The sequence below is a fragment of the Drosophila teissieri genome, chromosome 3L (assembly GCF_016746235.2).
Source record: "Drosophila teissieri strain GT53w chromosome 3L, Prin_Dtei_1.1, whole genome shotgun sequence".
NCBI lineage: Eukaryota > Metazoa > Arthropoda > Insecta > Diptera > Drosophilidae > Drosophila > Drosophila teissieri.
In genome coordinates, this window is record NC_053031.1 from 9,488,981 (window position 1) to 9,516,213 (window position 27,233).

Genomic DNA, 27,233 nt, shown 5'->3' on the forward strand with positions numbered 1-27,233 from the left:
GTCCACTGTCGAACTGAGCAAAAAACAAAAAACACTAGGCTCGAGGAGAGCGGGACACACAATTAAGCTGCCTGGCAGACAGGCAGGCAATTAAGTTAATTACTGTTTAAACTTTCCAGCCCGGCCAGAAGTCGCCTGTCTGGTGGGTGAGGAGGGGCAGGGGGGGAAAAAAACGAAAAAATTATATTTAGCAAATTAAATTCCCAAGTTGCTGCCAGAGATTGAGCACGTGGCCTGGTCGAAATTTTAAGCAGTGGAAAAAGAAAACCAAAATGTACCTCTGCGTGAAGACACAGTGGGTGGGAAAGTAGGAGATTTTTTACTCAAATTTAGAACGTACGTTTTTAAGAGAAAAGTTTGGAAAGAAGCATACTTTGCATATTATCTACTTTCCTTGCAAAACTTCTGGGAAATGTTATAATAATAGATACTTGTATTATTTTAATCAAACTAATTTTTACTTATTTTAAATCTAATTTCAATTTATAAACAGAGCATGTTTTATATTTATAAGATACCTTTATATCAGTCTTATATATTCCACCGATTAAAAAATAGCTAATTATTACACAGCTGTACTTTTCGATTTTAGCCACTGTACTCCCACTGCATGGCCATCATTATGCAGGCGGCATGCCCCATTATCATTTTGCCCATTTCCGTTGTCGTTTTTGATTTGGTTGCAGTGGAGCAACAGCAGGGGCAGCAAAAGCTGCTCTCCAGTCTGCCAATGGCTCTATTTGAGTTTTTGAGGGTAAGAAGCGGTTTCTTGAGCCCCCACAAAAAGCTTCCTCCCCCCCCAACATACCCACCCACCCCTTCACCATTTAGCCAGCTTTGTCAGTTGCAATAACTTTCGCGTCAGTCCAACCAACAGATCGTAATGCTCTTCGCCTCCGTTCTGCTCTTTACAGGCCGCATTTCGTGTAAGGACGGCATAAAACAGAAGCGGCAAATAGAAAAGCCAAACGGCGGCTAAGTTGCCTTTGTCTCTTGCCTGCCATTGCCTCCGTTGGAGGAGGAGCGAAGGAAGCAGGAGTCCTGGCAATTGGCCAAGTTAATAGAGAGCGCCGGGAGGCCCGATAATGACGTTGCTGGAGCTGCTGCTGCAGCCGCCCATGTTGATGATGAGGCTGCTAACTTGGTTATTGCTGCCAGCCTAGAGGACACAGGACGAAGGATCCAGGCCAGAGCCTCTACGCCCACCACACTCGCCAGACGGACAACAACAACTAGGACAACAACAACAGCAACAACAACAACCAGCCAGGCTTACTGCATTTCCGCATCTTGTTCCTGTCGCCGCCGCCGCCGCTGTTGCCGCCACCCGCTGCTGTCATCCTTGTAGTTGCATCCAGTTCCAGTCGTTGCCACAGCCGGAGTCACCATGCCCATGGCCCACCCACTGCCGCTCTGCGTGGCCTGGCTGCTGCTCCTCGTCGTGATTGTGATGAGCGGTAAGTGCACAGTTAAAGAAACTCAGTCTTGATATCAATTTTTGTCAGTTAAAAGGATATTTTGCTAGCAACTAATCTTATGGGGGCTTCATATAAAACAGATTCCCTTAACAGTTCGAAATGTCAGTAAGCTATTTTAACGTTAGAAGCTGCAGTTCTTATTTCATAACATATTTCATATAACATTTTTTGTAAGTGTACCAAGGCATACCAAACCCGACGGCGTTTCGTTTTCTGCCTTATTGTTGCCGCAGTTAATTGTTGGCATTTGTTTGGCGGCGATTCCTTTCCTTTTTGGCCCCTTTAATTGTCCGCTGCGGCTCGGCTCGGCATGGGATTTTTGTTTCAATTAACAATTAGTTTTGCCAACTGCTGCACAAAGTTATGCCCGGACGGGCATATTCCATTAAATGCAACAAAACAATATTGCGTATACGCCCGGCGGTCCTTGACCAAAACCCGAAATGAAAAGTTTACGCTTGCATCCATCACAACAAAAGTGGTCTAAATAAATGAACAAATGTACGCTCGGCCAAAGGAGAAAAATTCAATAAACTGCAGAAAGTTTGAGGCAAACTTAAATCGGCTTTTAGTCTGACTTGCCAAGGAAAGAGTTTAAGCTGTTCCCTTTCGGCAACAAAAGCCTCTGGAATAGCTTCTAATTTTGGCCTCCGGGGCAATCTTTCAACAAGTTGTCTTGTCAACAAAAAATAATTTTTTGTTTATTCTGAAATTTCACAATATTTGGCAACATCGTCTTTAAATCGTTGTGAGTTTTTGAACCCCAAAGGTTGCAACAAATGTGGTGCAATTGAGCCTAAGGCCCACTTACCCAAAGGCCAGCTTAAAATGCGGCAAAATATTTTGACAAAATATTTTTCCACTGCCGGCCGAGTTGGGTTGCAAAATATTTTAGCAGAAAGCGGCCAATTGCCAATTCAACGGGTAAATGCGACAAATTAAGTACAAAGCACGTGCGGCAAGCGATTGAATGCTGTTTTCAACGCGAGATTAACACAATTTAAAAACGTGAATGGATTCAATTTCAATTGCCGAAACCGAAAACTGATTTAATTAACAGTTGTCAGCAAACAGAAACCAGAAACCAGAAACCAGTGAAGGGCAAAACGCAGCCCTTAATGCATTTGATTTATTTTTAAAGCGCATGGAATTTATTATAGAAACGGCAACAAATAACTGCCGAGAAAGAAGGGTCATTGGAACAATTCAAAAAGTGCTCGAATTAATTGCATTTTTGGTGCTGCCCAATGAAATGGGTAAAAACAAACGGAAAAACAAGTAAATCGTACGAAACAAAAAAAGAGTGAAAAAAAGTGTGCGACGGGCGTGGACATATTTCAAAATTCAATTAAAATAAAACAAAAGGGCGGCAACATCGATAGCGACACTATGCAATTTCCGCTTAGGGCGTGGCCGCAGTCAGGTGGGCGTAAAAATAATTAAACTACGAACAAATAAACATCGAACGTCGCGCTTTTGGCCATTTTGCAGAAAACGAGAGGCCAACAAATAGTGGCAATTTTTTCACAATTTCGCATTGACTTTTGCAGCCGACATGCACAACATTTTCAATTGAATTACGCCAATATGTTGAAAAATGTAGCCTCCCAATAGACGCCGATCATTTGGCAGGAAAAGCCATATCTGAAATTGCAGAAATAGCACAAGATGAATTAGCATCGCTTTCACTCACGGCTTTAGCTAATAGTGATCAATCCAGTCGCCAATCAATCAATTTGCTCTAAGTGCATTCTTCTGTTTGACGGCGGTCAAATTAAAACTGAAAAAAGGAGCAAATTTCCACCTGCTATGTAGTTGTTGATGCTGCCCAGGATTCCATTCCAACCCATTCCCCAGTGCTCACAAATAAATTATTTCCACTCGCTTTGGTGCGCTTTCTACTCAAAACACACACAAAAAAAAATAGAAAAAAGATGGGAAATGGTACCCATTTCAGCAATTTAAATATTGATTATGATTGATTTAGTGGAAAAAGGCCGCAACTAAATTTTGTTTATTTGCCAATGCAACACTTCAATTCAGTTAGCAATTCTGCGCGATTGGAATTCTGTAAATTACACAAAGTACAATTTACGGCTGCCTGCAACGTGCAACGTGCTTCATATCAAGTAATTTTCATATGCATATATTTCTGCAAGTCTCGTGTGCATAGAAATTGCATATTTGAGTTGAACTTTTGGCCAGTGTTTGGCGAACGCAAAATGAAATCAAATAAATAATTGCACTGCCTGACCCCTCCCCTCCCCACCCCTTCCCCCGAAGGAAAGGATGGGTCTGGCCAATGGTCAAATATTTGCCAGCCAACTTTTGGCTCTGGCCAAGTCATTGAACGTTGTTTGGCCTGGCCAGCAACTCAAACACATAGGAAAAGCTCGCTACTACTGGGAAAAAAGGGAGAAAAATAATGAAAAAATCGAGAAGGAGCAGGAGGAGGAGGATGTGGAGGTGGAGAAGTTGCCAAGTGAAGTGGAGTGAAGCGAACTGCCGACCTTTGCCAACAAACTTGGCCACGTGCAACGTAGGTAATTGAGTATGAATGGCGAATGTGTCGAAAGCGTTTTCTGATGTTTGCCAAACAAAACGCTGCAGGTTGCTCTGCTCTGCTCTGCTCCAGACACTGGCAACCAAAGTAGCTGGAAAATGAATTCGATACATTATCATGACGTCAAGTCGTGCGTGGTGGCGACTGGCGAAAAGTATAAATTACATCTAATGCCAGTGTGCCTGATATCGACGGCGCTCCCAGTATCCAGTATCCCATTTCTTATGCGAAACACCTGCAGGCCCATCTATACAGAACCACCACCCACATCTAGATCGACCCACTTTGTGACTGGCAGTCGAAGGGCTGAGCGCTGAAAGATGGAAGCTGAAAGCTGAAAGCTGGAGGAGGTATGCCTGTAAATGTGCGCATAAATGAATTACCAATGAACCGCATGGTTCACGTTTTCAATTTGAGCAGGCTGGGCGCTAATTTTCGGCTGGTTCGGTAGTCGAGTTTCCCCAACGGAAAAGACGGGTCGTTCTAGAACAAAGAGCGAATAACCATTTGACAGATGTGCTAGCCGAGTTTGGACCCAAGGCGGTACAGTGCAGACTGGCTGCAAGGAAAGATGTGCTCGAAATCAGTGACATATGACATGTCTGTTATAAATAAACAATCGACTGGCAAATACTGCACATTCAATTTTCATAAATGTTTTCATTCGGACAGCTGCGCACTTTTAAGTCTTTAAGCTTCTTACGCTTACTAAATTCTGCTACATATAAGTTCCTTCTGCTGTTTTAATTTTTAATGTTGTTTATTTTTGTTGCCCTCCGTTTTTATGGACTTCCTTCGCATTTAAGAGTTACTATGGTTTACTATCATTTCAATTTATAGTGCGCTTCGTCACTAACTTGAAGGCACGTTACTCACTACATTGCTGTGAAAGTATTTGCTTCTGTTTGCGAGTGCTTTCTTCGCCTTAAGATAAAGCCTGACTACAATTAATTAAAGCTCACCCAAAACACACTCATTTTCGCAGTAGGAGTAGCTCTCGATATACACAAGTAAACAACAGTTCGCACAGCAAGGCTTCACTGTAGAAGGCCAAGATGTGTGTGAGCAAAGAGGAGCAAATCGACAGCCTACATAAAAGCGCAATTTGCGCAATTCCAACGTCAAGTTCCATTTGATTACAACACGTTGACGAGGGCATACGCACTTCTGGAGGAGACTTTGGGTGGTGGGTGGATACCTACATACATATATATATACATATGTCTGCAGCCGGTAAAAGCAATTTCAGCAAATCTGCAATTGTTATGTCGCCTGCTAAACAACTCACTTTGAAGGCAGCCCACTCGCACGTCAAATATTTATATTGCATTGCCATTCCGCTACGTATTCCTCTATATATCTATATATATTTCACTAGGCCTTGTTGCTCTCGTTTTGGGTATTTCGGGTATTGATTAAGCGCCTTGAGGGAGTTGGAATAATGGTCCGCCTCAATTACTACAGCAGTTTATGTCCCCGTACGGACCCACATGTCTGTCTTGATTTTTTACAGCCTTTTTATAGTATCCTGTATATAGATGGTTAACGTCACGAAAAGGGGAGACATGAGCAAAAAAAACAAAAACACACAAAGACCGGAAAGCATAAATCATGCAAACGACTTGATGGCGTCTATTAGTCTGTTTATAGGCCTAGTTAAAATGTTTATACGGCTAACTTTACGGTGAGCAGCAATTAAACAGGATGGTCGGGTCCTGTTGATCGCGTTTCGCAGTCCTTAAAAAAACAAGGAACATCGAAAAGGTTGGCTCACATGAAAACAGCGGACAACAATGTTGCTGTGAGAGATAGTAACAAAAAAGTGTAGTTAAACAGAAAAAATAATATTAAACCACATACAGTTGGAACTGTCAGACCAACTTAAGCTGGATATTTAAATATATTTGAGTATAAAGCAATATAAAGTTAGTAATTACTGTGTAAAGTTGGTATATTATGATGAAAAAGCTTTTCTTTACATTCAATGCTTGCATTTCGACAATAAGCACCTGCGCAAATCAAAAATGAACAAGGAGCCCAATCAATTTGCTCCGTAATAGCATTGATAGCTGTCTGTATTTTTTCCCCAGTGTAAACTTGATGAGCACTGATTACACACACTCGCCGCATTTCCCTGGTACGTGAGTAATACACCACCCAACTTACACGGATTCAAGGGGTCGTTTGGCGCGAGGCTGCTGTCAGGATTCCCAGGAGTGCACTTTACGCGCCACTTGTGCGGAATCCTCCGCAGGAATCCTGCGATGGCGCAGCGGCAACAATTGAGAATTTATTCATTGAACTTTGGCGCTTCTTCGTCCCTGTACTGCCACCATCACCAATACTACAATCACCCCAGCGAACAAGCACTCATTTATACCCATTAAACGAGGAATTTCCGTGGCAATACAAACAACTTCCGCAACTAAAAAACACCCAATGATGTGGCTCACTGAGTCACGGTCCATTTATGGCATGTGCCTCCACTTTCCACCTTGGCCATTTATTGATGAATTTCATTTTATTTAATTTCATTCGATGGGGGCCAGCTCTTGAAATTCGCTTTATTTCCATCGCACTGACGAAAGTCGAAACACCATTTCCAACTTTGTTGTTGTTTGCTTTCGATTCTCCAGCATTCGCTGCCACGCCCACTTAAAGAAGTGGTACCAGCTCCAGCACCACCTAACTCCCACCATCCAAAGCACCCAAACCAACCAACTGAACCACCTGGAAACGTTGCTGGCATCTAAAGTGGCTGCGATTAGTTTGCTAATGTTGTAATTTCATCATTGGCGGGCACCGGGCTCTCCGAGCTACGGAAAATCTACGGCTGAGGGCGAGATTACGGGCGAGACTACGGCGGACCACTCAACGCATCGTACGCCGGGCGCTTAGCTAAACATCGTCAGGTACTTGACAGCCGGGAGACCGCATTTTGCTGACCATTGTGCCATGGGGCAACACCCACACCACCCGCACCACCCACACCACCCGCACCACCGCAGGACAATGGCCAACATGTGGCATTTATCTGACAGAAACGGGTTGGAAAGGACATTAGGGCTACATGGCCAGGCACCTTTAGGTGCGATATATTCTCTCTCCAGCTAAATGCTACTGGTAAACGAAAGTTGAATAACTTAAAGTCTTGACCATTTCATGAAGATGTTTTATTTACATACATAGACATCCAGTAAAGGCATAAACACTAAGATTTTACATTTTTTTGTTATAAAAACAGATGCAAGTTTGATTGATCTCAAACCACATGATTAAACTTATTGATTGCAAGCAGTTGAAATATTTTAAATACTTTTTTATTTCAATTCCATCCACTGTACTTACGCCTCATCCATTTGGCCAACATTTGCTGAGTTGTGTTGGCCGCATTTCTCCAAGTTTTGTCGATTCATTGAAGTGAGTGGCTTTTTATTTGCGAGAAAATGGCCAACATTTTTTGCCATTTTTTTTTTCTCCTCAATACCGCTGGTGAATGCCCTCTGCTGGCTCATTCTCTCTCATTTCCAATATTCCGGCTAGGTTTTTTGGATGGATTTTCGTATTGAAAAGGAAATGAACTCATAAAAAGTAATTTGGTCATAATGCTTTGGCCGAGTTAGTTACTTAATTTGCAGTTGCAAATAAAGTTTCGCTTTATTAATTTTGATGTCGAGTGCTGTTGTTGTTCTTCTTCGTTGCCGGCCACTTGATAAACTTGTGCTGGACCAAAACTTTACCTTAAAAACAAGCAGAAACGTTACGCAGAAAAATTGTTTATTACAAATGGGAACGTCAGGCAGGCAGTGCGAATTCTATTTTGAATTGAATTAAAGCCAGGTTCTTCTAGCCTTGAGCTTGGCATTAAATGGAAACGTGCCACGGCTTTTGGACGGAAAACAAGAGCCGCAGGATACCGCATCCACATGGTAACAAAATGGGGCGCAAAAAAACCAAGCAGACACTTGGGTGGAAATTATGTTTTCTCTTTTTGATGCCCGTAGCGTTTCCAATTCAGTTTCTCAACTTGATATTTTTTATATAATATATTCGAGAATTCAATTAGAAGGCAACCTTTGGCACAGGTGTCCATATCCGATCCTTTTGCAATTTTCCATCTAACAATCGCACACGCACATAGCAACGCAAAGCGAGATAGACACACAGTCATCGCGCGAAAGAGTCGGAAAACTTTATTGTTTTTCTTTGGCTGACTTTTGCTCCGGTTTTCCACGCGAGACAAAATTGCGAATATAATGAAATTTCTTCCGTTTCGCCGGTTGTAATTGTAATTGGTCTACAGCACCTGCAGCGGCAACGGCAGCGGGAAAATTGTAGCTAAATTTTTCCCGCGGCACAACTTTAAATGAGTGAAATTTCGTGGAGCGGGAAAACGCGGAATGAGTTGGCAAATAAAAATGGAAACCGGCGGCGGGCACACAAATAGAATTTCCCGAAAATGAAAGCCTTTGAGCGTCAGCCGGACTTTTCTGCCTTCGTTTGAGTTATTTATGGCAAAGTCCTTTCAAATTGATAGAAAAACGCTCCTTACACTCGGTGACATTTTTCCCACGGTCGGCCCCAATGTTCCGGGTTGGGAAAAGTGTCGGGAAAATCGCTGCCAAGTCAACAGAAGCCAACAGTGTGAACTCAACTGCGTTGGGTTGGCAGAATGCTGCCCTTTGTACCAAAACTTCTATGCACCCCAAGCAGTTTCATCGCTTTTCCACCCCAAACACACTCAAACTCAGGCAGACAATGCATTTTTCCTAATGGCAGACGACTGGAATCGCAGAAAATGGTTTTTAAATATATGAAAAAATCAAATTTAAAGTTATATACTGGTGTTGATTTTGTGTAATATGCATTTCGCTTATGTTTATTAAATGGTTCAGTTAAAATAACAGAATAACAATTAAACTTAAAATCGAATTGCGCTTTAAATATATTTCTATAAAATATGACACACTTAAAATGAAGAAGAGATGACTGTTGAAATTGATTTAAAACACAAATCCTGCGAAATGGACCCATTGAAATTATTCACTATTTATGTATTCAGCATCAGCTTGTCCGGAAACCCACTTATTCTGCCTTTAAGTGAGCTTCCGGGGCAAACGGCTACTCTAAACTTTCCATCTAAACTGGATAGCATCCATTAGGATTTTGCGCTGTTTTAGCTTCCACTTGAGATCTGATTTCAATTTGTCCTGCCAGATCCTTCGACTTTGCCTCCTGCCGCTTGTTGTTGTCACACGTTCATCTTTATTGCTTTAGTTTTCCTTTGAGAAATTATTTTCTTTACCTTAATGATTTTCCTGCTGCTGCTGCCGCCTTTTCCGACGAAGGACGACGATGATAAGGTTTCCTTTTCTGTTGCAATTGCAAATGTCCTTGCCGTTCCTTGCCGTCCGTGGCTCTGAGTGGCTTTTGGAAATATTTATGTTAACTTGGTTGATTGTTGCTTCTGCGTTTATTTCGTTGTTTTGCCGTTTGCTGTTTGTCATTTGAGTCTCGGAATAAATTGAGAAATGCACGAAATGCCACTGTTGTCGTTTTGAGGCGAACGCAGAAATAAAATCAATTCTTATTTTTCCGTTACTCCCATTTAGCCTCTGTCTGTCTGGCTGTTTTTCATGCGGATTCAATGAACCATAAATTTGAAAGTGCCGCACAGCCAGACGCGACGGCGTCAGACTTTTCTGACAGTCAAGGGAGCACAGATAAATTCGCAAAAAAACCTAAGAGAAAATGTAAAGTAAGTGCGCTGCTCTGTTCGCAGCAAAGTTTAAAGTTCCCCAAAGTATTTGGCTTTGTGGTAATCGCTTACCTGTTCAGAGCAATCGCACTCCGATTAGCTGGACGGCCAAGTTGTTCGTCCTTGCACACACACAAATTGCAACAATTCGAATGTGATTATCCCGGAGGCACAATAAAAATAAGTTTTTCAAGCGCAGCAACACAGCAAGGATAATACAATATTCAGCATTGCACAAAAGGGACGAAACGAGTAAAACGCTTTTCCTCAATGATGCCTCTATTCCCGTCTCTTTCTCAGTTCTAGTCTCCGTCTCAGTCGCTCCTTATCTACTATAGCAAACAATTTTATGCTTCCGCCTGAGCGACAAACAATGGAGCGTAAATATCCCAAAAAAAGAAAAAAGTAGAAGGACCAAGGACCAAACGCAAACGAATGAAAGAAAACGCAATTCTATGAAAATGCCTCACATACAGCACATATAAATGTGCAAATGAGTGAGCGAATACTCAGTCATTCAGGGCACGTGGAAAAATGGAGAGTGCAAATAATATTTTCTTTTCATTTCAAAATGATTTTGTCGCTAATTCAATTGTATACTTGCATTATTAAAAAAAGTAAACCCATATTCATTTAAAAATGAAAATAATAATTGAAATGGACTTGCCTACATAGTAAGTAGTAGTAAAAAGGTGCTTAATACTTTAAAATAATATTTATTTTCTAGCTGCAATAATAGAACTTCATAGAACTTGATTCCCATTTATATTTACGTTGAAAAAGTAATTATTATACATTTATTTAACCTACTGAGTTATCCGAACTGTTCTTATATTACAAGTGACTATAATGCAAAGGAAATAAAAAACATACTATTTTATTTGAAATTATTATAGCAACGAGGTTTTTTCGATCTTCAACTAATAGAATAAAGTGTGGCCCTGGTTTTCTTCAGTGCACATGAGTGACTGACTAAGTGAGAGGCCGCTCTGATGTCCTGATGCATGCACGTCCGGTGCAAGGGAACTCGAGGTGGAGGAATCCAATGGCTAGGCCTTCTCATTGTTCCGACATGCATAATAGACGAAGTGCAAATGCCGGGCTAAGTCCGGGATTAGACCAGATGATACCCCTCGCTTGAAGCCTTTCGCTGGCCGAAGTAAAATGGCGATGGTGTTGCTAGCCACTCCGGGGTTATCCGCCCGATATCCCTGCTCAAAATAGGATAGGAATTAACCAGGGAAAAAAGGAGGGAAAAATGTAAAGAAAAGGGCCCGAAAGGAACAGCAGGCGTAGCCAGCGTAGTTGATAAGATTTGGATTTGTCTACAACATTTATTGTCCTCCGATGTTGTTGAGCAATTTTTCCTTTTGGTCTTCCACTTTGTGTGCGGCCAGTAAAATGTGCTTTCTGCACAATTGTCATCATGACCCTCATGCAAAGTGTGCTTCTGTGTGTGTGTGTGTGTGTATTTGTGTGTGTTTGAGCCAGGACACAGTGTCAACAGTGCTGTGTGTAGGTGTTAGTCAAAGCTGTTTTGCATACTTTGCGGCGCTCTGACATTGGCAAATATTTGTCCCTTTTTTCGATTCGTGTTCTCTGCTGGGGCCAGAGCAAGAAAATAAGCGATAAATAAATACAATTTGCTTGGTCTCTTTATTTGCATTTAAGATCGCCCAGATAGAGCACGCAAATGATGGGCCCAATCCAATGGCCACGAACCCAGGGAGCCACCGAAATGAACGATCAAACTACTAAAGCATTATTATGTGCGACGAGACAATTTTTTATGGTCACATCGAAATTTCTTTTTAAGTCCACATAAATTGCACAAAAAGGGCAAAGGGGTGCAGTATGACCCAAGGATTCCCTTCGCTCACTAATTTCCTTTGACATGCGACACAAGTGTGTGTGTGTGTGTGTGGAAGGCTTTGTCTTTGTGCGTTCGCGTTTTGCCGGGGAAAAACCCAGATCCAAATCCAAATCCAACGGGGCGCAAACTTGGAGAGCCGGGAGCTTGGAGGGGGCAAGTCAAGTGGAGCAGCCGTGCCGATGACGAGTCCTGTCGCAGGAGGCTTAGACATGCTCTTAATTAATTTGAACTCGCGATGGCTGCATTTGCTTTGTGACAGCCTGCGATGTACCACCGCTTTTCCCCGCTTTCCCCCGCTTATCCAGACATTTTCCGACTTTTTCCAAGTTCTGGGAAAGTATATGGAAACAAATGCTGAAGCAACTGTTGCCCACTATGAGATTAGCAGCTGAAATTCCAGAAACATTTGGTTCCATTTAAAACAGGACTATCATTTCTCAAAATAAAACTGTATATAAATTTTCTTTTAAAATCCATGAACCATTTAATTGGTGCACATTGAAAAAATTTGATATGGGAAAGTTTTTACTTGTGCAGCTGAATGGGGGAACAGCGAAATGTTTCCATCAGTGAAAATATCCAATTAGTGTATCTTTGATATGCAAACATATCGAACAAATTGATTGCATTTCGAAAAGTTTTTAAATTATCGCTATACTCGAATTAATTTTCCATTTATATTTAAAAATGATGTGGGAATTTGTCAAGTTCTCTATAATGCATGTTACTACTTTTACAAATTAATTCAAATTAAAAAAAAGGAAAATTCGTAGCTGTATTTTCGAATGACAAATTTCAAAGTGGATTGTATTACTTTTCCCTTGCTATTTGGATTTCTTGGTTAAAGCTTAAATGAGAATCAGCTTGCGTTGATTAGACAACTTATCCATCTCACTCCACTCCACTCCACTCCTTCCACTTCTACTTCGACTAATTCCCAGTACACTTTTCCTAAATTAACCCAATTTTCCACCTTCTTTCCATCCACTTGGCGTAGTGTTGGGTTAAGTTTGAGTTGACTTGTCTGACGCTTGGTAAGAAAAGACCTAGGACGAGTCGACTTTCAGTCGACGTTCTGCTTGCTCTGCCATAAATGCCAACTTTTGTTGCTTATTTACATATTTAAAACTTGTCGGGTTGGCGTTGAAGGTGCCTTTGTTCTTGGCCTCGTTGCTTTCATAATATTCTTGTGATTTTCACCCGGCTAAAAACCGAGGGGAGGAGGGAAAAGGGGGGATTTCACCCCTTTTTTTCGGTTGATATGCCATGCAAATCGTATGCAATGTGCAAATTCTGTGCTGCAACAATGTGAACTTCAAGGAAAGTGTTTGACTTTGCTAGCGCCGGCCATATTGTCTTACCTCTGTTCATATTTTATATATTATTACTTTAAACCTGCTATATTGTTTGCCCCAGAAGTCAGCACATCTGTTCCTTGTGCTCGCTTGGTTAACTTCTTGCTTAACTTGTCCGTATTCATTTGGCCCGCCTGCAGTTGAGACTCCACTCGACTCGAATCCTTTGGGATCAATGGAGTGGCTTTAATGGCTCCATTGTCCACACGGCGTATGAGCAACGACATTTCCAATTCATTTTTCCGAGGTTCCAATGGCTCGTTCGCCGTGTTCTTCGTCTCCGTTACCGTATTCTTGTCCAGATTCAATGCATATGGAGAGTCCTCTTAAATATATGCCAGTTGCAATCGTTCAAAGGCACTGTATACTGTACATATAGATATGTACGGGTGGCAGGTGAGTGTCGAAAGGGGAGGCGCGGGGGGGCGAATGGACAACGCCAATACAGGTGCGCACAATGCTAACGAGTGACATGCAAATGCTTTCAACAACAATTGCAATTCATGCACACCGCGTGTGTGTGGGTGTGTGTGTGTGGGTGTGTGTGGGTGTGTGTTTTTGGGTGCAGCTGTGTGTGGGTGGCGAACGACGGACAGCCGTCTCACGTTTCATTTTTGAATGTCGATTTTCCGAAAATTCGCTCCTCTTTTTTTGTGCCTGCGGTTCGCTTTTCTCATAAGCACGGTATAGGGGACATGCTGGTGTCACATAACATCGTTTTGTCACTATTTTTACAAAAATGGGAAATATATTGCCACAGGATTCGAAGCCCAACGATATTGTATTTTCAAAGTTATGAGAAGACTGATTGATAATTGTTACAAACTAGCAGTGAAAATGAATCAATAATTGCATTTGACTATATTTGAATATTTCATTTCACACGAAACATTCCATAAACAATAACGTTATCAATTGCTCAAATTATAAGTCATTTTACACAGTATCAGCCTGTCGAGCAGCCTCACTTGTTTTTCACCATTCGAGCATTTAAAATTCTCAACCATGTGCTCGATGACGATGGCCAAAGATGTCGATGACTCTAAATGCAGCGACGACGGGAAATTTTTGCGGCAGCCTGTTTTTGTTTTCCGAACCGAACAAGGAGTCCTCATGACGACCACAACTCTGAAGCTGCTGCTGTTGCTGCTGATGCTGCTTGTTTTTCCCATTTTTGCCACTTTTCCGCATTTTCCTAGTGCTTCGGGTGCGGTAACTGCCGTGTGCGATCTCACTTGCTCTCCCACTCACTTATGCATTCGCACAAAATTGCAATTTCCACTAAGATTGATGAAAAACGTTTCCAGAGCCACGCCTCCGATTTTGCGCTGCGCTGCGATGGCTCACCTGTTCACCCAGTTCCCACACATTTTCCCACTTTCCCATTTTCCCCAGCCCGCCAAATCATGTCATCAATTGAATTTCAAACGATTATTCTTGCACGTTCACAAATCGCGGCAAAAATATTTGCCACACCAGCCGTGCGTTGTCAGCAATTCGCGATTTCTGGGCGCTGGTTTTGCATTTCATCGATGAATCCCCACAATACGTTTCGATTACGCATTCAAATCAAATTGTTGTCGTGGAGGTCGCACCAGAAGGAAAATGCGCGTGTGAAACGCCTACGGATTCAGTTAACCCAGTCCACAGTAGATACTGGGGAAATGTGCTTCTGGAAAATGCGGGAAAATAAATGTACAAATGCACTTATAGATATAAGCTGAAAGATAGGTCACATTACAGGGAAATAATTTGAAAATTCAATGTTAAACAGCTTTTAAATCATTTTATAAATACTAATAATAATTTAATAAACAATTTCTTAAACATAGCTTTATGTTATTTTTAAAAGCAAGTATACGCTTGCATACATTTATTTAAAATTTAAGCAACACGTTTATTTTTCGCAGTGTAGAATGTGCTTAATAATCACCGCAGAGTGCATTCACGGAAATTCACATTTCGCTGGTAACTCAAAATTCATCATTCGCCGCCGGGCGGGCTCTTCCTGAAATTCTTGCGAACCGCTCGCATATTTTACAACTTAATTTAATGCATTTGCAATTGCATATTTCCGGTTGCGGGCGACTGGTGGCGGGGGACGGGAGCGTATTCTTTATATATCAACTTAATATTGTATACAAACTGTTCTGCAATTTGCTGATATTAATCTTGCAAATAAATTTCTGAAAGCACTCAAACGTAAAATGCCAGCTTTCCGCATCCACCGACCGACCTCTGTTGCTGCTCAAATATTTAATGAATATTAGTTTTCTTTGCCGCTGCCTACTTCTGCTCTATATAAATTCACAACTTGCCATCGGCTGGATTCTGGATTCTGGACCCTGTTCCTTTTTGGATTTGCCTTTTGCGGTTGTTGTGCTTATATTTATATCTGCATCTGCATTTTGGGTATAAGGTTAACGAGCTGTCCGGAGGCTCAAAACAGCGTGAAATGAGCAGATTTATAGGCTGTGTTTTTGGCATTTAACTGGTGCTCGAATAACAAGATCTTAGGAGGTATACCACTAACCACTACTTACCACTAACCAGCCAGTTTTGAATATACACCAGACTTACAATTGTAAATAATTAGTGCATTCAATTACAACTTCATAACTCAAGTGCATTCGGAGCCGAAGTAGTTGTGTTGGCCACGTTATCCACGTAATTAGTTGCGCTCCACGATTTGGCCATGCATCTTGATTAAGCGGCGATTACACGCGCTGCAAACTGTGGCAGTTGACAGCTGTTGGCCATGGCCAAGATGGTGCCGGGGATTCTGGCCGAACTGCACACAGAATTTGTACATAAACGCACTAATGAAATAACAATGGGAGTTTAGAGCAGATGTGGGGCACGATTCTGGCTTAGCATTAAAATCAATTTGAGGCCATAAAAGTTTGCCAGTTAAATAAATCCTATGAAATTCATTTTAACAGATGTCAAATCACATAAAGAAATTCAGCCAACTAAAGGCAAACAAATACAATTTATTTTTGGCCGAAAACAAAGCTAAATTGGATATAAATTGGAAACACAATGAGGATTAGCTAACGGCAACTCGGTTTATTTCCTGTTTTCGTAAACATTTTTCGTTTATTTGAATGATTTTATATATTTTTATACAGCAGTATATTGAAATATTTATTTAAGGATACATATCGAAATTTGAGATTTTTTGGTAAGCTATTAATAAGTTGAAAAACCTTTTAGGATTTTATATTAAAGTTTAGTTTCCGATGGGGAATGCAATTTGATTCATGCTGATTGTAAAAATGTTTAATATTTTAGGAATTATTGACAGCATAAAGTTAGTAAACTAAATGACAAAATCGGAAACCGACATCCTTTTACAGCTCAAAGTGTAATTATTTTATTTGGTTACATGCTAAGTATTGATTTCCCAATCTGCAGTTTGGTGACTGCAAAAAGAGCAATCGGCTGTAAAATGCAATCTTCTGTTCAGTGTTTGCTGACAAGTAAAAGCGGCGAAACAGCATAGTGCAAGATGAAATCAAAAACTTTAACTTGAATATTTACTTGATATTGTTTGACACAGAAACTCGAGTGCAAGGACTTCCGCTGAGCTGCTTAAGTTCCTTTGTTGTCACTATTTGTTAACGAGGGCCAAAAGGACCCCTCTGAAAAGTGACACTAGTTGAGAGCTATAGTCGCTACATTTGCGACAGAAATTTTCATAAAACGTGCAGCTAATTACGTGTAAGTTTCTTTTTCGCCCCCAATCCAACTAGTCAGGAGCTTCGGGGCCATTTAGTACACTGCGAACTTGGCAGGGGACTTGGCATTGCTCTATAATACAATTTAATTACTGGAAAAATCACTGCGAAAAGGGAAACTGTGTCGGGGCGGGGGTGGTGAAAAATGCTCCATGTCAAATGGAGCGGAGCGGCAATAGTGCGTAAATCTCGGTGCCTTAAGTAGCAGCGTCTCCTAACCCCAATTGACAATGACATTTTGCCGTCATTAAGGAGTACGTACAGGACGAAGGACATTTCCAGGGACCCGGGTAGCTAGTTGGTTGCCTGTTGGATGTTCGCTCTGTAGCTGTTGACTCGTTGTGTGCGCAATTACAGAAATTAGCTTTCGTTTTTAATTTATTAGCGCCATTGTGCGTGCGCGTAATGGCGACAGGGGACCAGCGACGGGCGACAGACGACAGAGGACAGGGGACATCCTGCCAGCGACAACCTAGCGAATTTCCTCTACCAATCTCCATTATCACACTGAGAGGAATTTGTAGAGCTGACTATATGGCACTAAAAATTAAATATTGTAAAGTACATCTTTCCCCAATACTTATCTAGAACGTCTTCCGCAGCATAAAACAAGATTATAAGGTTTCGGTTTTTCGAACATATTTCCTTGTACCTTAATAAAATGTCCCTGAAGACTAAACTCTTGAATTTTTATTGTTTCTGATTAGACAACACATTAAGCTTAAGCCAACATAAAATATGTCATGGTCTTAGAACAGGGGAGACATAGTAAGCCCAGGTAATTTTAAATCACTTGAAGATGTGTCGAAAGTAGAATGGATGCAGGATTCTAACAGGAGATTTAAAATTGGATGAGATTCCAAGCCAACGTTGGTTCCCTTTAAAGGGAACCCCTCAAGTGTAGAAGAAAGATTGATTAGAATTCCATTAGAAAATAGTTCCGAGGCACTTCTGATTGAATATATCAAGCATCAACCAGTAATTTACACCAACGATAGACCAACCAGAGCCAATTACAAATTGTTTCCTGTGCATCGACTACACTTTGGTAACACTGCCAGTTCGGGGATGGCCTGTCCCGAAGCAAACGTATGGCAAGACAAATGCTGCTGGCTGCTGCCGGGGCAAATTAATGTGCATATAACTTACGCCTTTAGTCCAAAGAGTGTCCCGAAGTCGAGGGCGTAGGTGGGCGTGGCACTGGGAGGCAGAGCCATTAAGGTTGCAGCATTTGTTTGCCTTGGCGCCGCTCTGAGTTTCATGCATTTTAAAGAGCCACCTCGTCGAATCATAACCCACCAACACACATGGCCAATGAAGTGTGTGCAGGTTTTAAAAATTTCATGATGATTTAACAGGCAACACGGACGTCATCTGTGCGCACATGAACGTACGAGTATATTATACATATATTTCGTTGAGAAATTGCATGCAAAAAGCCAAAGAGCATAAAAAAAATCCCCTTAAGTTTATGTGTGCCGTTGGACAAGTTTTGGGTAACTACACGGTCCACTGGGCCGCCAATGGCCAAGATTTATTTACTCAACAGGCAAATTGCGCATAATTGAAGGAAAATATGTTAGTAACGCCTAGAGGGGCAACAAAGTGTGCGATGTGGAATTTCTCCTTTTTTAAAAGTTGAAGCTTTAAATATTAATTTCGAACCCTATTGTTTATAGAAGAGAAATATTGTGTTCACCAAACAGCTGTTAGTTTTGAAATAAAAAAAAGGTATCAAAAAATAATAATAATAATAAAATAGCTATTTTTTTTTCTTTGCTTTGCTTAAATGAAAGTTGAGGGATTTTATCTACAGTGCCGCTGGGAGTGCTGATGCTTTTGAGTCATTAATTATTTGGCGCGCGGATAATAAACTGTGGCGCGTTGCGCATACGCAGCGTGGACCAGACGTGTTTGGCGGTCATCGAGGTTGGCCGAGCGTTTGGAGCTGTTGCTGCTGCGGTGGCCGTTAATAAAAAGCTCTCGTGTTTTAAGGTGTCTTTTGAGAACCAGGTCGTTGCCCGCTGTCGGTAGTTTTGGCTTACCTCTGTTTTTCGTGCATGTTGGCCGCAAGCTGCGCATTAGTGTGATTGCATAACATTTGCAAAAGGGGTAGTTGGAGGTTTTCGGGTTTTTGAAAACATAAAGAGGCGCCTCTTGCTCAGCACGAAAACTACCAGGACAACAAGGAAGCCAAACCAAATCCTTATGTATGTGTATCTGCGCCACGCCAATGCAGCTGCTGTGGATAGTACGTGCTGGATTTCGCCCGGTTTTTCCTTTTACCACATTGCTGCCAGACACCCGCCCACGAACTCCTTGCTCCTTTCTCCCTTCTCCTTTCTGGTGGCACACAAAAGTTTGCACAACACCACAAATTCTCGCAAATTTCCAGCTGCCGGCTCATAGTCGGTGATAATTTAAGTCGGAAATGTTCAAGGAGATCTCTGCTTTCGCTTCGTCCGCACGTAAACCAAATCCAAATCCAAACGAAGAAAAGTACTCCCCCATCTTCTCAAATACGAACGTAAATTGCAATTACAACAAGTGCAATTGCAATTGCAACAAGGACACGGACACGGACACGGACACGGAAACGGGCACGGGTACGAAATTCGAAATGCGATTCCGAATGCGAATGCGAATCCGAACAGTAATCAAAGCCAAGCAAAAGTGTGAGAATGCAATTATGGCTGTGAAGAGGCGATGGGTAAAAACTGGGGGCTACCTCTGCCATAAAGTAAATAAAAGTACACCATTTCCTGCCACAGTCAGTCGTGTAAGTTTACACACGCACAGCCAACGCACAGCTGACTGTCAAACAAGCCGAAAATGAAATCATTGTCAATTCATAAAACTGTGCAAGAATGTTACAAATTGCATTTACATATGCTGCAGCATCCTTTTTTTGGCACACACACTCACACACTGACACACACACTCACACACTCACACAGACACGCACGTTCGCCCATTACGACGTCCATTAAGCTTCATTGCGAAAGGCGCCGCTTGACACACATATATGTACATATGTAGGGTGAAAGTTGGGCGGTCAAAAAAGGGGCGTGGGGCCATGCTGTGCAGCAGCAAGTGGCATGGCAGCCCTGCGGGCTAAGCCCCTGGCAGCCATGTCGTTTATTTAAGATGACAGCGCCGGCAGCAGCAGAAGCGAAAGCTGCAGCTCCCCGTTTTGGTCAAGTGTACAAAACATATTGCAGTCACTGTTACAGCCGCCGGTTTATGTCGTAAATATGCGTACTCACTCGTACATAGAAAAGTTCGGTGGAATATGAATAAGTGAGGCTGGGAAAATGTATTTAAACGAAGTCAGGAATACAAATCACCAGTTATCCGCTTAATAAATTCGCCAATGCATAATAATTGTTCATTTTTCAGTCACTTTAAACGGATTTTACTTTCCCAGATCGTTAGTTTGTTTTTGTAAGATACTTAAAATTGTAGTAAGCCATTATAATGATCAACTGGCAGCATGCCTGTTCGTGAACTCTGCAATGCATTATCGTGACTTTGCTAATCGCATGTACTTTAGTACTTTTCCTGCTGGACGCTGACCTTGTTTTTGCCGCCTCGAGCGGAATTGACATTTATTAATTGGAAAACAATAATTCGCCTGCCAAAGTGGCAGGACCTCTGCCCCTCGCTGACTGCATGCCAAAGGGTTCTGGCTTCTTGCTGCAGGATGATTTATTTTCGAGTCGAATCGAGTGGCATGCAGCGATAACACGCTGCACGGGGCATCTGGTCGCTTGGTTGGTAATCAGTTATGCAGGCAGCGATTAAAGGCCGTCATCAGCAGGAAGCGCCAAAGTATCCAGCCAGCTGTGCCCGGCTCTCTCGTCCCATTAAAAGCTGTCAAATTTTAATGTTTTACATGGCAGGCTGAAAGTGGCAGCGCCAACATCATCATCGCCCATCCAACCATCCACATTCACAGCCACATCCACATCCACTTTTAGGGACATGGTCATGGCACCTGTCCGTCCCGACACACCAGCAGACATCTCCGTGTCTACCCAGGCGGTAAACATTAAAAGCACATAGTTTTAATGAAGCAGGCAAGCAGCAAGCGGCAAGCAGCAAGCGGCAAGGATGTGGAGTAGTTGCTGCGTGTCCTTGTACTTGCCGCATGCTTAACGGCTGCCTGCCACACGAGGCGTATGTGGAACGTGGCCCCAACACGCGATAAATTCATTAAAGAACTGCGAGCGGCTCCGAAATCTGGCTGCCTAGTCCCGCGGGCCATCTAAAATAATATAGTGCCACAGTGTGAGAAACTGTGCAAAAAAAAAATGCTAAAATGAAATGTGTTTGAAGTTTAAAATAGCATGACGTGACCAAAAATCGTTTCCAGTCGCTGAAGATTTATTTCGGCAAATGTTTAATATTAGCTCCAATGCTAAGTTGTTTAAATATATGCAACTGGCACGTAAAAAATAAAATCAAATTTTCAAGTATGATATTTGTTTAAATTTAAAGAAAATACTTTATTAAACTATTATTTAGTAAAGATAGAAATAGAATTTTCTGTTGGGGAGATAAACATTTTGCAGGAAAGACCTAAACCTAAATGAAGTTCTCTACAAAGAGCTGAGTAAAAAAGTTATCGGAGACAAGTCTCTCCCAATTTTTCCCAGTCTCTAAACATAAGTAATTGTTTTCGGTGCATGCGGATGCATATCGTTTTGGGCAGCGAGCTGTAAGCACCGACCTGCGAAGCGCACACGTTTATAGATTAACACATTTTTACTGCTGAATGTACTAATAAGGCAAACATTTCCACTTTGAGTTGCCCCCATGGGGCACCATGGAGCCCACAGCCGCAGATTCAGGGGCAGTACGGAGCAGTCCTGGTATCAGGAGCACCAGGAACATCAGGAGCCTGCAGGACCTGCTATCGCGCACAGTGGCAAACATGGGAAAGCTCGTACGTGAGCACGTGTGTGTACTTTCAAAATTTATAACACAACGCGGCGCAAGGTGGGTAGAAAGGGGGGTGGGGTGGTGGAAAATTGGTGCAAAGTCAGGTGAAGAAAAATGTGAACGAGCAGCGGGGAAAACAAAGCAAAGCCAAGCGGCAAAAAATGTATTACACTCAGTGCGAGTCCCGAGTCCCGTGAGAGTCCCAGTTTGTCCAGGCAGCCAGCCAGTCAGCCAGCCAGTTAAATGGCAAGTCCTTTGGGAGGGGAATCCCATGAATACGGCTCATGTTCGCCGTGTTGCTGTGCTGTGCTGTGTTGTGATTTCGGGCGGGAAGCCAACGCTTCCTGGGAATGCACACACATGTTACTTGCTCCTGGTTCCAGTTCCCCATTCCGATTGCTACTCCGGGATTCCGGCTGCAGCGCGTGCCTGGCACTGGCAGCTTGGCAGCTGCTGCCCGTCATCGATGGCGACGGACCTGGCCAGCAATCAGATGCCGGGGGACGAGCGACGAAATACACTGTAAAAAAAGTTGCCCATCGAGCAGAAATTAGATGGCAATCAACCAATTATAGCCATATTCCAATCATTATGGGCATTGTACAACTTTCAGAGTAAATTAAAAAATCCGTAATTAATTTATTTACTCCTCTAAATACCTCCTTTTGAAACATATTTTTCTTCAGTGCAAAAGCCTTGGCTTGACTTGTAATTACCACTGCATTGTGGACTTTTATTTCTTTGTTTGCCAGTCACATTAAGTTTGGCCCGAAACCCCTGGGAGTCTGCTGCACCTGACGTCGATTGAATTACTGTTAAAATATTATCAGACAGGTCCTTGTTTTTTTCATTTTTTTTTTTTTCGCCGCTGACTTATCAGCTGGGTAGAAAAAATTGTCTAGTTGGCAGAAGGTCGGAGCACGTTTTCGGGCAAAAGGCTTTGCGATTAGCTTGCCGCACACCTGAGCGGCTAAGTTAAGCCAAGTGGAAAATTAACAAGGGGAATTTTGAAAACGGGTGCACAAAGTCCCGAGCGCTGACTTTTGACCTGTCTGATTCATTTTTAGTTTGAATTCTATTTTTGGAAGCCCTGCGAAGCGTTGTACTCACTTAATGGAAATTTACATTTACTGATATCACTTATATTTGTGTATATACACTGTGCAGCATTCAACTGTAAAAATCCGACTGCAACATTGTTATGGTTATATGGCCACATAATCGTAAGTTATAAAAACTATTATTTAAACTATTCAATTTGCCGCCGACGATGAGCATGTGCAAATCATTGGCGCTGAAGAAAAAGCCATAAATTGGTTAAATGCTGTCATTTCAATGCAATTCACGCAATAAACAAAACGCACATAAAAATGGCATCATCAACTATACTGATGAGTATTGCGCACAATAAAGCATTCAAAAGTTGTGGAAAGCAGTTTCGGCAAAACTGTATATATGGAAAAAAGAGTGAAAGCCGCTCATCAATGCAATCATGCACGCATAAAAATCCCAATTTAATTCAATCAATTCGTGCCCGTTGCCATCTTTTTTCCTTATTTGCTGTATTTCTTTGAGGTAAAATCCATTCAACGGAATACAAATTGCTGCCAACGAACTGAGGTTGGGAATAACCAGAAAAGGGCCAAGGAATGAGAGTCTGAAGCTGAAGGAATGACTCTGTGTGTCGCAGTCGAAATCGTCTGATGAATTTCTTCAATTCAAAACGTGACTGACGCAATGATTGTGCACGTTCCTGCTCGTCCTTCCATCGCTCTATAACTAAGTGCCACTATGTAAGTGAATAACTGTCACTGCACAGATCCCGACACATCCTTCTTCTCCGACTGTGTCCTGATTGCACATCACCAGTGCTGCCAGCTGCAAGGGCTTTTAGTCCTTTATGTATGGCTTACTTCTTAGGCTTTACCCATTTACTTTGTTAGGAGCGTTGTAATATAAACAATACATTTTAATAGCAAGCTGTAGTTTTTTCTGATTATTAAAGAATTTCTAAGAATAAAATGTAGATTAAACTCTGTTAAAATTTGTTTTAAGACAGAGTAAAGTTATAATGGACTACAATATACTTTTGTTCGTGTCTTAAGGCATGAATTCTAGGAAATACTTTTTGATTTTCTAAACATGCCAACATGCCAGCACTAGCCGCTGTGTATACATGATGAAGATGATCTGATGGACGCTACATGAGGGCCCCAAGAGGAGGAGACATGGCTAAGCATGCCATAGTTGGCACTTTTAAGTCATTTGCTACGTTTTAACTCAATTCCAAATGCGACCATCGACCAAAGGGCCACTCAATCAAACTCGTAGCTGCGAATGGAACTTTGCAGCGAAACGCGTACGGCAAACAAGTTTCGGGGGTTGTACCCTATTTGGCCACCTCCTCTAAGCCACATGCATATGGAATGGCCAGCACGATTGGCAAAGGGAAAAAAAAAATGGAGGAGAGGACAAAAACTCCGAATGGGACAGTTCTTAAAGCTTCAATCCTCGCAGCGATGGCAGCACGTATTGCGGATCTGCCATCGAATTCGTGATGGCCGAAAGTGAAGCTTGCGAAGCTGAGCCCAAAGACCAGAAAAGCGACATTTTGGCCATGTTTTTTTGGTTTTTTATTCGCTCTTTGTTCATTTTTTACACCCACTGCAAAACGCAGCTTTGGAGCTCGACTTTACGTACATGGCACATTGATAGGCACACTCGTGTGTGTGTGTGTGTGTGCTAGACTGCCATTTGGCCAGATTGTGAATTATTTAAAAATGATTTATTATATGTTTGTTTGCACTTTGCCATGTGGTTTTCCTACAGCAGCAGCAGCAGCAGCAGCTGTTTCGGCTTACAGTGGCCTAAAGTGGGAGAAAAGGCACATAAAACTGGAAGGATAAGCCTAAGCCGAGTCGAGGGTCCTTCAGGTCTATACAGTTCCACTGTGCTGCTAAATATTTCAATGGATGGCACAATAAGGGAACCAACAATGAATGCCCAGGCTCAGTCAAAATCTATTGTGTTTTCATTTGAATTTAATATTTCATTGCAGCAGCCGGCTCAACAATTGCAATCCAGTTTGCCTTTTGCGGTTTGCTGCCAATTGTAAATATACGCAATCCCTCTTTTTCTTCAGCCGACATGTTGTGACATCTCACTTGGCCTGGCTTCAATTAAAATGTCTACATTGCGGTTGCCGATAGTGCAATAAAAAGAAAAAATCTCGAAAACGCTTAACCGACATTTATCAAGATACGCAGCTGCTGATTGATTAAGTTGCATTGCATAATGCAGAGACCACACACAACACCTGGCCAATCGCTCAAGGATTCAATCTCGATTTAATCCGTCGTAGGATTCAATTTCCCAGCATTCGGAACTTCGAACACTGCCACGATAATAAATTGTGCCTTAAATTGCCGCCGCCCGACCCACTTCAATTTATGGGTTTGGGTTCTGTGCCATAAATTTTAAATTGAATGGGGAGCAACCCCAAAATTAACACACGCAATTAAAATTCAACAACAGTTCTGGCCTTCAATCGAGACAAAATCCATTGGCGAAGTGACATTGCGACTGGCAGCCAGGCTTTTTTGGCTACCCAACCCAAGAACCCAAGGACCCAAGGACATGGCAGACCCTTTTCCAAGTCATTGAATAGATTTCTTTCACACACCCATGGAGTCGGCATAAAAGGGACCCCAGGCAGGGGGCGTGGCCCTTTGGGGTGGTGACCCGCACAATTGGGGCGGAAAGGCATTACACATACTGATTGGGAAATCTATGGTGATCATTAATAAAACCGAGACTAGTGCAAAATGCCAAACAATAACAGACGGCAATGGGTTTGGGCTATAATCAAGAACTGAGCAGGCAAATTGCTGGGCAAAAGCAATAGGTAAACAGCTCCACAGAAGCTCCTTGATTTAAATTATCATGCAAATGTTGCACAGAGCAAAAAGGATTGACTAAAGGATTTGCTTGAGTTAATGCATCTAAAAATATAATATGCCACCTACAATTTTCAGTTCCAAGCTCAGTCGTTTTACTGCATCTTTTTAGACACCTTTTAAAGGGATTTTGATATTCATTGGGGAAAAAGGATCTAGAAAACAAGTTCTTTAGCTTTATTGTTCTCAGTGCTCTTCTGAAATTTTAACCAAACGTACTTAGGTTTCTGTATAAGCAGCTGCATGCATTTATGCGACCAACTTTAGTCCCAGCAAATATTGTTTTAATATCTCGTGAAGAGAAGACGAGAGATTTCGCCATTCTCCTCGCCATTCTGCCTGTGGCTTGTCTTTTTGTTGAAGCTGCAGCTCGAGCTCCAGCTGTTGCTGTTGTTGTTGTTTTCCATTCTGGCCAAACTTTGAGCGGCAAACAATGCTTCATTATAAGCTTCAACCCATGCCAGAGGTGATAAGCCACGCCATAACCAGAACGAGAATGAGAACACGAACGAGAACTAGAACGAGGACGAGAACCAGAAGCTGAACCGAAACCAGGACTTCCAGGATACCGGGATTACCCGAAGAAGGAGCACAGGCAACTTCTTGTATAAACTTCACTTTATGCTTTCGGCCTTCAATGCCTGAAGAGCAAACACACACCCACACTCAGGCACACTCACGAACACACACGCGAACACCCGCACACATACACACACGCACACACTTCTTTTAACTTACTCACATGCCATTTGCTTGTACTTTGTATGAATTTTACGAATATTTCATAACAAGAATTATGCTCTTGTCTAAGCCAAGTGTGCATATATGATCACACACACTCTCCTGCTCGTGTGTGGGTCTGTAGGTGTGCGAGTGTGTGAGTTGTTGCCTGTTCTTGTTGTCGTGTTGTATCGCATGTTTTGTCATACGAAGTGGCTATGCAAAGACAAACAAGCCGGAACACCAACAACAGCAACAGCAACAACAACAGCAGAAACAACAACAACATTGGCCAGGAGGACAGGACGCTGCACAAAAATGTTGTCAATCAAGGTTGAAGATAACAAGAGACAAAGGCAGCAAACAGGATGTTAAGCCCTTAAATTGCCTCAGACAGCCGGGAAATGTGTCTTGATTATAACCCAGTGTGTGTGTGTGTGTGTGTGTGTGGGTGTGCAGCGGTGTATCCCGAAACAAATTAAGTGGAACCAACAAATTCCTCATGCACAAACTATTTCCTTTTGAGGCTGGACGGATTTATTTTCCATAGCATACTTTTGCGGGCCACTCTGTGAACTTTTCGAGAAAGTAAAAAAGATGGCAGGCAAAAAAAATAACAGCATCACATTTGGCTTCGTATCCCAAATCTAATATATACACATAAACTATTTTCTTTTCAAAATGTAAACTTTTAAATTGTAAAATTTTAGTGCAGAAACTAGTTTACGTACAAGATGTTTTTCTTTTGTTAAATATGAAAAATGTGGTTATCTATCTTTGAAGAGCAACACTATTTTATGTAGAGTGCTTAATTGGTATGCCATGATTTTTGGTTGCATTTTGATT

At 42.0% G+C, this 27,233-nt stretch overlaps 1 protein-coding gene across 1 annotated transcript in view; it reads left to right on the top strand.

Moving 5' to 3' along the window:
- Positions 1–1,076: 1,076 nt before the first annotated feature.
- LOC122617053 (junctional adhesion molecule A) overlaps positions 1,077–27,233 on the top strand; it is a 63,205-nt gene continuing 37,048 nt past the window's right edge. Inside the window, exon 1 of the mRNA XM_043792715.1 lies at positions 1,077–1,457. Coding sequence (XP_043648650.1) covers positions 1,388–1,457 — 70 coding nt within the window. The 5' untranslated portion in view covers positions 1,077–1,387. The remainder of the gene's footprint in view (positions 1,458–27,233) is intronic.